This window comes from Tupaia chinensis, unplaced genomic scaffold (assembly GCF_000334495.1).
Source record: "Tupaia chinensis unplaced genomic scaffold, TupChi_1.0 Scaffold000024_1, whole genome shotgun sequence".
In the NCBI taxonomy this organism is placed as follows: Eukaryota; Metazoa; Chordata; class Mammalia; order Scandentia; family Tupaiidae; genus Tupaia; species Tupaia belangeri.
This window is the reverse complement of record NW_006159454.1, coordinates 361,812-371,640: the sequence shown is the minus strand read 5'-3', so window position 1 is coordinate 371,640 and position 9,829 is coordinate 361,812. Positions and strand designations below refer to the sequence as shown.

General features: G+C 52.2%; 1 protein-coding gene across 1 annotated transcript in view; it reads right to left on the bottom strand.

Moving 5' to 3' along the window:
• Window positions 1-9,829, bottom strand: part of PI4KA (phosphatidylinositol 4-kinase alpha) — a 140,023-nt gene that overhangs the window by 63,488 nt on the left and 66,706 nt on the right. Inside the window, 4 exon segments of the mRNA XM_027770696.1 lie at window positions 1,945-2,027; window positions 6,172-6,305; window positions 6,434-6,570; window positions 6,896-7,004. Coding sequence (XP_027626497.1) covers window positions 1,945-2,027; window positions 6,172-6,305; window positions 6,434-6,570; window positions 6,896-7,004 — 463 coding nt within the window.

Sequence of the window (9,829 nt, the reverse complement as noted above, 5' to 3'; positions counted from 1 at the left end):
CTCTCCTGCACGCGTACCTCTCCTGGAGGGCCCTCCCTCTGTACAGATGCCTCCTGCCCGTCCCTTCCACCTCCGGCCTCCAGTGGGCTCCCTGCTCGCTCTGATCCGCCCCCGCTGCCAGCAGAGGGAGCTTCCAGACCCTCAGGGCTTCCTTCCTCACCAACCCCACTGGCTCCCAGCTGCAAAAACAAATCCATGACTTAACTCCCTCTGATGGGCTGCAGTGTGGAGGGCTCTGTAAAGGATGCCCCAACATTTCAGAGTTCCTGTTGTGATTTTAAAAAAAGCTCTTCAAGCACTGATTTTTCAACCAAAGAAAAAAGCTGGACCAGAAGTTTGTGGGGATAACTCCTCCCCTAGGGAGGACAAGTCAATGGATGTGTTAATATGCCGCAGTTTCGGGCATGGAAAGGACTACTCACTACTAGTTGCACTTTGGTAATACTGACTTCACTAACCTCAAGAATTTGAAAATCACGAGGCCGGCAGGTGGCGTGGCGCTGGCCTCCCACATGGCTGCCTGCGGTTCGAGTCTTGGACCTGGCGGCTTGCTTTCTTACTTTCCCTCTCTGTCTCTCTCTGGGTGAGCACATATGCCCTAGAGCAAATTTGATGGAAAGTAGTATTAAACAAAACCAAGTCATTTTTTAAAAAAAATTATGGATTCTACAATATTTCATTGCATTATTTGTTTAAAATTTTGCCAGTGGGTGTGCACGCTTGCCAGAGACAGAGACAGAGGGAGAGGGAGAGGGAGACAGCACCCCTCCCCACGAGGCGTGGACATGCCACAATCCCTCTTTCTCATTTCTCCGTCTTGTGAGGATTTGGGGCACACAGGCCCACGTGTCCAGCGTGTTTTTCAAGCCACCCGGCTCGGGGATTGGACTGCATGCTCAAACACGTGGGGGTAAGGGTTAAGCTCCCTTAACCACTAAGACACAGGGCTGGCCCTCCATTGCATATTTAAACATGATTACAAAAATGAATCAGATTGGGACCAGCAGTTAGCGTAATGGCTATGTCACTGGACTCCCATGACGCTCTTTCTACCTGGTCACTGTGAGACCAGGCGTGACCAGTTCCCTCCTGCTGCTGCCGGGCCTTTTCCTGGACGAGGCGGCTCTTTCCTTTCCTGACTACACAGAAAGAAACACGTCTACACTTCACGCACACGCGAGGGGAGAAACACATGGCCGGTCTACGAAGCCTGCGTGTTCTCTCGGGTAATTATGACCCCCTTGGCAGTCCATATCAAACACTGCCTGTTACAGTGTCATCAGGAACATGTACCTTTGGACCTAAACGTGTCTCGATTATGCGGGATAATGAAAACAAGGCATTTACACCTCAGTTACAACCATCGGTCCACTGGGAGCTCTTCTAAACTGCTTCCCTGGGCCCCTCCGCCTGCTGGCCCTCAGCCAACTCCTGCTACTTAGAAGCAAGACGACACTGAGCCACAATAAGATGCTTCCATCGGTGAGCCTCCGAGGAGCCATGGAACAGAGGAAAGTATGAGGGACCCCTGGCAGCAGCGGCAGTCAGACAGACTTTCTTTTCTTTTTTTTTTTAAAATGTCTATAGGGTATGTGTGCTTAGCAGAGAAAGCAGAGATGGGGACAGGGAGAAAGCACCTTCTTGGGGTGCTGTCCCCCTTCAGTCCTTTCTCCTCCATTTCTCCAGCCTGTTGGGATGTGGGGCGGGTAGGCACGTGTGCCCAGGGTGTTTTTCGAGCTGTCAGGCTGCGATCCAAATTACAGCTGGCCATGTAGAATCTGGCTCCCTGAACCAATAAGCCATGGGGTCGGTCCAAAAGACCTATTTCTAAAGGTTAACTGTTTTATATTGATCTCTCTAGTGCAGACAGAAAAGAGGAAGCGGTATTCCTTTTTAACCTATTAAAGCTCAATTCAGCATAGAGTTCCATAAGAAGAAGCTTACCAGATTTGTCTTTCTGAATAGCTTTATCCTCAAAGTAGCAGAACATTACCTGGAAGCGATCGGGATCTGTTGAACGCAGTACCCTACCGAGGAGAACAGCTTTAAATAAACGTCAAATAGTCCACGCCCTCCCTTACCCCAGACGGGAGGCTGCCCAGAGCTGCTGAGGCCCTGAGGAACAGAAACCCTCCGCCGTGTACAGGGGCATACACCGACGCGACTTCGGAATGTTCCTGTATTCTTTAATCCAGCAACTCCACCGCTAGGGGTGTAACTTGCGGGTTACCAGCACAGGACTCTCATCACAGCGCTGACCGTGTTACCCAAAACGGAAACAATCTGAACGCCCTGCCTACAGGAGACAGGTCAGACGCGCTCAAGTGTACCCCTCAATGACACCAAAGCACTGTCATGGGAAGATGTCCAGGACACAACATTAAGTGAAAGAAAAGCAAGGGACGGGAAAACACATAGAGCATAATCCTCTTGACGGGTTTCCTGAAGGCCTGTGTGTGTGTGTGTATGTACACAGAGAATATGTTTCCCTAAGCAACATTTCTTTTCTTTTTTTGAGAGGTTTTTGCTATAGGGCGTGTGCACTTGCCATAAAGACAGAGAGAGAGAGACAGACAGACAGACAGAAAGCGAGAAATCACCCCCCAGGGCAGATGGCCACGCCGCAATCCCTTCTCCTCCATTCTCCTCTTGGGATCTTGGGCACGCACGCACATGCGCCCGGTGTGAGTTTAAGCCACCAGGTCTGGGATTCAAACCACAGTCAACCACATGGGAGTCTAGCGACATAACCATTAAGTAAATTACAGGTCTCATTTTTTTTTTTTTTTTTTGAAGAGAGATTTTTGCTATAGGGCGCATGTACTTGCTGAAGAGACAGAGAGAGATAGATAGAAAGAAAGTGAGAGATCACTCCCTAGGGGGATGGCCGCAATCTCTTCTCTTCCATTCTCCTCCCAGGATTTTGGACACGCATGCTACACGTGCCCAGTGTGAGTCTTAAGCTTCTGGGTCCAGGACTCAAACTGTGCTCGACTATGTGGGAGTCCAACATAACCATTACGCCATCTGCTGGTCCCTTGAAAAATTTATTTTTAACCTTGGGGGAAAAGTGGGAGAAAACGGGAAGAAACGCATGCACTTGGACCCTGGCTGCTGTACAGGGCCAGTCAGAGCGGCAGGGGCTCCGCTAAGACAGCACAGGCTTGGGGGTGCACTTTCCAGAGCTGAGCCTCGGCGGGGCGGGCCGGGTGGCTTTAGGCACGTGTATTTTGATTGCTCACACGCCCGCCCTCAGCTCTCCCTTGAGTTCTCACCTTTTCTACCTCGTGGCTTTAAGGCTCCCTCGGTAACCACGGCCGGGAACCCGAGCTGGTTCTGGGATAGAGGCTGCAGCCCTGCTCCTCTATGCTGGCAGTGGAGTGCCCTCGAGGACCCGGCAGGCCACTCAGGCTGGAGCTGGCCTTGCCGAGCTGCTTGTGCACTGACCTCCGACTGTTTTTAATCACCAAAGGGCATGTGTGCTCACCAGAGAGCGCCTGAAGGGGGGAAGACCCCCATGGGGTGTGGTCACGCTGAGGTCCCTTCTGCATTCTCCCTCCTGTCAGATCTGGGGTGTGCACACATGCCGGTGTACGGGCCTGTGCTTGCAGTACTCCTCGCCGGGGAGCTGTCGCTCAGGGCACCCCGGGGGGAGCAGGAGGTGGCCCTGCCCTCGAGCACAGGGGGTGGAGGGGTCCAGCCGCGCGGGCTACGGCTGAATCCCCGTGTTGGCTCTGTTTTGACTTGGGTCGTTTTGGCTCATTTTAATTTGGAAATGTCTTTGGGAAAAAGAGGAAGAGGAGTAGAACCAACGTGCTATAGGGGTGGTGGTGAGACCAGCAGGGCTGTCCCCCGCATTTGTTCTGCACGTGTTTGTGTAATGTTCTCACACTGCTTTTATACTGTGTGTGTGTATAGCACATAGCACTACTTATATACCTACACACATGCTATTACATGCTATACATGTACACACATACAGACTCACATGTATGTGTGTATAGCACATAGCACTACTTTTATACCCAACACACATGCTATTACATGTTATATATGCACACACATATAGACACACATGTATGTGTGTATAGCACATAGCACTACTTTTATACCTACACACATGCGATTACATGTTATATGTGTACACACACATAGATACACATGTATGTGTGTATAGCACATAGCACTACTTTTATACCTAACACACATGCTATTACATGTTATATATGTACACACATATAGATACACATGTATGTGTGTATAGCACATAGCACTACTTTTATACCTAACACATATGCTATTATATGTTATATATGTACACACATATAGATACACATGTATGTATGTGTATATATAAAATATATTAAATATACATATGCATGTGCATATATATATAAAATACATCGAGGGCTGGCAGGTGGCGTGGTGGTTAAGGGTGTTGGACTCCCACATGGCCGATCACAGTTTGAGTCCCGGACCTGGCAGCCTGCCTTCTCACTTTCCTTCTCTCTCTTTTCGATCTCACTCTATCCCTCTCTGGTCAAATTTAAATAAACGAACAAACAAAATAAAGCCAAATAATTCTTTACCAAAACATACACACACACACAAACACACACACACACACACACACATATATGAAAAGAAAGCCAAAGCGCCCTTGGTTCTGTGCGACTCTGGGAAACAGCCCACTGGTTCCCACACTGTGCTCTGCCGTGGAGCCACCAGGCAGGGAGGAGGCGCCAGAGCAGGAGGGCAGGAACATGCTCCTACTGAACCCAAATGGCCTAAATCTATTTTACATGTAGAGCTTTCAAGTCAAGCTTCTCTTTTCTTTCTTTCTTTTTTTTTTTTTTTTGAGAGGTTTTCGCTATACGGCGCGTGTGCTCGCCAGACAGACAGAGACAGACAGAGAGACAGAAAGTGAGAAATCACCCCCCAGGCGGGATGGTCACACCGCAATCCCTTCTCCTCCATTCTCCTCTCGGGGTCTTGGGCATGCACGCACACGCGCCCGGCGTGAGTTTTAAGCCACCAGGTCTGGGACGCGAACCGCGGTCGACTACGTGGGAGTCCAGCGACATAGCCATTACGCTAACTGCTGGTTCCCTCTTCTTTTTTTTTTTTTTCAGGGAGACGTTTGCTATAGGGTACCTGCACTTGCTGGAGAGACAGAGAGAGGCGGAGAGATAGAGTGAGAAAGCACCCCAGGCTCAGGGGCAGGTTCACGTTGTAACCCCTTCTCTTTCAGTTCTCCTTCCCTTCGGGATTTTGGGCACGAGGACACACATGCCTGGTGTGTTTCTCAAGCCACTGGGTCCTGGCCTCAAACCGTGTGGTTGGCCAGAGGGACCCAGTGGCTTTAATGACTGTGCACGGCCCCATGTTAGGGATGAATGCCTTGGGGAAGTGGAGTGCTCAGTGTTCGTTTCCTCTTCTGTAAAATGGGCACACAACAGGGCCCCTCTCAGAGGCTGGCTGGAGGGCGTCAGGGAACGTCACTCACACAACACCTGCACGCAGCGCACTCCGCCGGTGCTGCTACGGAGGCCGTCATGGTGGCAGAATCGCGGGTCGGGCGGTCGTTACGGGGGTCAGGACTGCTGCGGCTACAGCTACACCCTGAGCCTCAGGCCACCTGGAGGACCGCTTTGGACCAGGCCCCAGGGCATCTGCATCTGTGCTCAGCCCCAGTCCTGGACATTGGCGCAACGCGTCTCCCAACCATTCTCGGCGAGGGCTGGGTCCGCAGAGCAGCCCCCTCCCCAGCGAATGGCTGAGTTTGCAGCAGTGTGGCCGCTCGGAAGCCTACTCCCCATGAAAATGAAAACATTCTCAACACCCCTCATCATAAGGGAGATGCAGATCAAAACCACAATGAGATACCACCTAACCCCGGTCAGAATGGTGAAGGTTAAAAAAAAAAGAACGGCGGAGGGGATGTGGTGGAGGGGAATACTCCTACGTTGTTGGTGGGAATGTAGCCACGTGGAGAAAAATGCGGGGGGTGGTGGTCATGAACGACAGGCCCACGGGAAAGGCAGAGGGCACGCTTGTTTTTCAGAAAGTGTGTGTGTCTTGGGAGGAGCTAGAAAAAGTCTCACGTCCACGGCGGATTCAAGTAAAACATCCGCTCAGCGCAGGGGTGCGGGGAGGCGAGGGCTCGCGTACCTCATGTACTCTAGCCGGTACACAGACAGGAGGTAGGTGGACATGGCAAAGTCCAGCTTGTTGATGAGGGCGGACACTTCCGGAGGAGGGTCCAGCAGGTTGATGATGGTGCTGCGGAGCTCGCTCAGCTCAGCCTGGAGGGGAAGAGACGCTCACTGGGATCCCTGGGCCCCGCCCCGGGAGAAGCGGGCCCCAGGGCGGACGACATGTATGAACAAGGACAGCGGAAGGGTCTGAGTGCAAACGAGATGGGGATGCTCACGGGCGTGACCGTGTCGTTCTTCATGGCTGAGTTGTACTGGAGGACAGACCGCAGCGGCTCTTTGCTGGGAAAGGTCAGCAGGGGGGACTTGGTGGCTATTTCGCAGACCCCCTCGTACCACTCTTCTGGCCAGAGTCCTGCAAGACAGTGAATACCGTGAGACGACCGCCTTGTTCAGCCAGCGCTGCAGGGGGGTCGACGCTGACCTAGGGTCACTGGGCTTTTGTTTAATTGTCCCAGAAATGGGATCCCAGACATAAATCTGCCACCTAACTCGGGCAGACCTTCCTTAAGCGACGTGGTACTCTCAGAACGCTCAACTCCACCCAGGAAGTGCAGCATCTGCAAACACTTGTGGGAACTGGCTGCATCCGGATTCACATTGCGGGTGATCAGGGGTGATCAGGGCGTGTCTGGTCTTCACTCTGCACTCTGCCTTCCCGAGAGCGATCGACCCCCTACCTGACCCCTCCACGGCGAATCCCATCAGCACGGAATACAGCCAGAAGTCCCGGAAGAGCTTCTGTAACCGGGGCTTGGCTTCCTTGATGGGCGGCAGTCGCCTGGTGAGCTGAGGAGAGAGGGAGAAAGGCAGGCATGTGCTCATGGAACTAACACCTATGAGGAGTGGAATTAACCACAGATCCGTTCTCCACGGCTCTTCGCGTCCCTCCTACGGACTGGTTAGGAACAGGCATACTCAAGGCTTCTCAAAGACGCCACCATACATGTCAGTGGTTTATGCATGCAGGTGCTGGGCGCCCAACGTGCACTGGACACCGTGTCTGGCAGATAACCCCACCTGGGAGGCCCGTGCCTGCACGCCGAGGGCCCTCTGTCTAGTTTGGCATCGGCGGGCACCCAATCACAGCGGGACAGAGCTCTCGAAGGCATCGCGGGTCTGGAGGTTACCACGTGGGGAAAGCACAGACGGGCAGAGCAGAGAGAGTAACCCATCTGCACTAGGGAGCATCGGGGCCAAAGCCTGGGAGCGCGGGGGGCACAGGGTGCTCAGAGGGAGGGACGTGGTCGGAGCGCGGGGAGACGGTGAGGAACACTGTGGGCTGAGCAGAAGTGGCTTTCAGGCCTTTCCCAAAAACACAGCAGTCGCCCTGGCCGGAACCCCAATGTGTAGGACAGCCAAGGTGGAACTGCTCAGGTGCAGATGTGGTGAGCTGAAGTCCTCATGCCCTGGCCAACGGCACCCGGCCAGGGAGAAAAATGGTCTCCTCTGTGCACGAGGCCCAGCTAGACAGGTGGATGCTCGCAGGAGCCCTCCCAGACCCTGCTGGTATTAAGCCCCCTCTAGTGACGACCAGCCTGTGGCGAGGGGGCTTTGCTACCCCAATGCTTATGAACGCCAAGTGCAAGTCAGGCTCTGAGCCAGGGACATGGAGGTAGGACAGATGATGACACCTATTATAAGAGATGAGGGGGAGGCTGGCAGGTGGTGTGGTGGTTAAGGACACTGGTCTCCCACGTGGCTGACCATGGTTCTAGTCCCGGATCTGGTGGCTTGCTTTCTCACTTTCTTTCTCTCTCTTTCTGGTCAAATTGAAAATAAATAAGTAAATAAAATAATTCTTAAATAAAAACAAAAGAGAAGAGAGAGGTGGGGGACATAATGAGAGCACATTGACACATTGCTGGTAGATGATAAGTGGGCATGAAATTTCCTGGAAAGCAGTTTTATTACATGCATCCAAATTCCTCTTCTTCTTCTTCTTCTTTTTTTTTTTTTGTTTGAGTTTTTTGCTATAGAGCATGTGTGCTCGCCAGAAAGACAGACACAGAAAGTGAGAAATCACCCCCCAGGGGGGATGGCCACGCCGCAATCCCTTCTCCTCCATTCTCCTCTCGGGATCTTGGGCACGCACGCACACACGCCTGGCGTGAGTTTAAGCCACCGGGTCTGGGACTCGAACCGTGGTCGGCTACGTGGGAGTCCAGCGACATAGCCATGACGCTAACTGCTCGTCCTTATATGCACACAAATTCTAAATATCCCCGTATACATTTCACTCAAAATCCTATCTCTAGGAATCTATACCAAAAATCAAGCTGATTTAGGTACAAACATGCTGGAACATTCGTTATAACAGCAAAATGAATAGAAAAAAATGTCTTAAATGTCCACGCAAAGGGGCATTTAAGCAAGTGCACAGCATCTTAAGAATGATTTTTTTTTTTTTTGCCTTTTTTGTTAAGAGGATGCATGCGTTCATCAGAAAGACACAGAGAGGGGGAGAGGGAGATGCACCCCGATGGGAAACGGCCATGCTGCAAACCTTTCTCCTCCATCTCCCCCTCATGCTGGGATTCCGAACATGCATGCACATGTGCCCAGTGTGTCTCCGAAGCTGTCACGTGGCCATCATGGCTGACTGGTCCCACCTGTCTAATTTTTATTCTTCATTCACAATAGAGCGTGAGTGTGGGAGATGAGGCACTCCCCACTGTCCAGACACACTGTGATGGCCTCCGTCCAGCCCTCCAGGCTCGTGGACCCTGGGTACTTGCACGAGCCCTGCATGTTTCAGGAGGACTGGGCTGGGGATTCAAACTGGGGTGGCCATGTGGGATCCAGCTTCTTCCAAGCCGAGCATTACTGCTGCACACACGGCCAGCTCCCTGGAAGGGCGCGGATGTGTCCTCGGAGACGCACAGTCGAAGCTGGCTGGGACCCACGCAGGGAAATATTCCCGTGCTTCAGAAAAGACAGAGAGGCCAGCGTGCCGGCCGAGCTGTACTGAATGCTTCACGATGCAGAAGCTGGGTGAGAAGGACCCTGGTGTCTCTTCTTTTCTTTTCTTTTTAAAATTGTATTTATTTTAATTTGACTGGAGAGGGACAGAGAGAGAGAGAGAGAGATGCCAGGTCTGGGACTTGAACTGTGATTGGCCAGGTGGGAGTCCAGCGTGCTTAACCACCACGCCACCTGCTGGCCCCAGAAGGTACCCCCCCCCCCCCATTCTGTTCCACACTGTCTTTAGTGGCTGTGGAGCCAGTTGGTCCCAGGATGTACCTAACCTGGGCTGGCTGAAGCTGGAGGTGAATCATGGCACCAGGACCCGACTGGGGATGCTCTCTCTCACATGGAAAAAAGTAAACTTATAAATAAATAAATAGGGACCAGCTGATGGTGCAGCAGTTATGTCGCTAGACTCTCATGTGGCCGACCGTGTGCGTGAGTCCTGGCCCCAGTGGCCTCAAACTCACACTGGGTGCATGTGTGTGCGTGTCCAAGATCCTGGGAGGAGAATGGAGGAGAAGGGATTCCAATGTGACCATCCCCTCTGGCAGGTGATTTCTTGCTTTCTGGCTCTATGTCTCTCTCTGTCTGTCTGGCAAGCGCACACGCCCTATAGCAAAAAACCTCTCCAAAAAAAAAAAAAA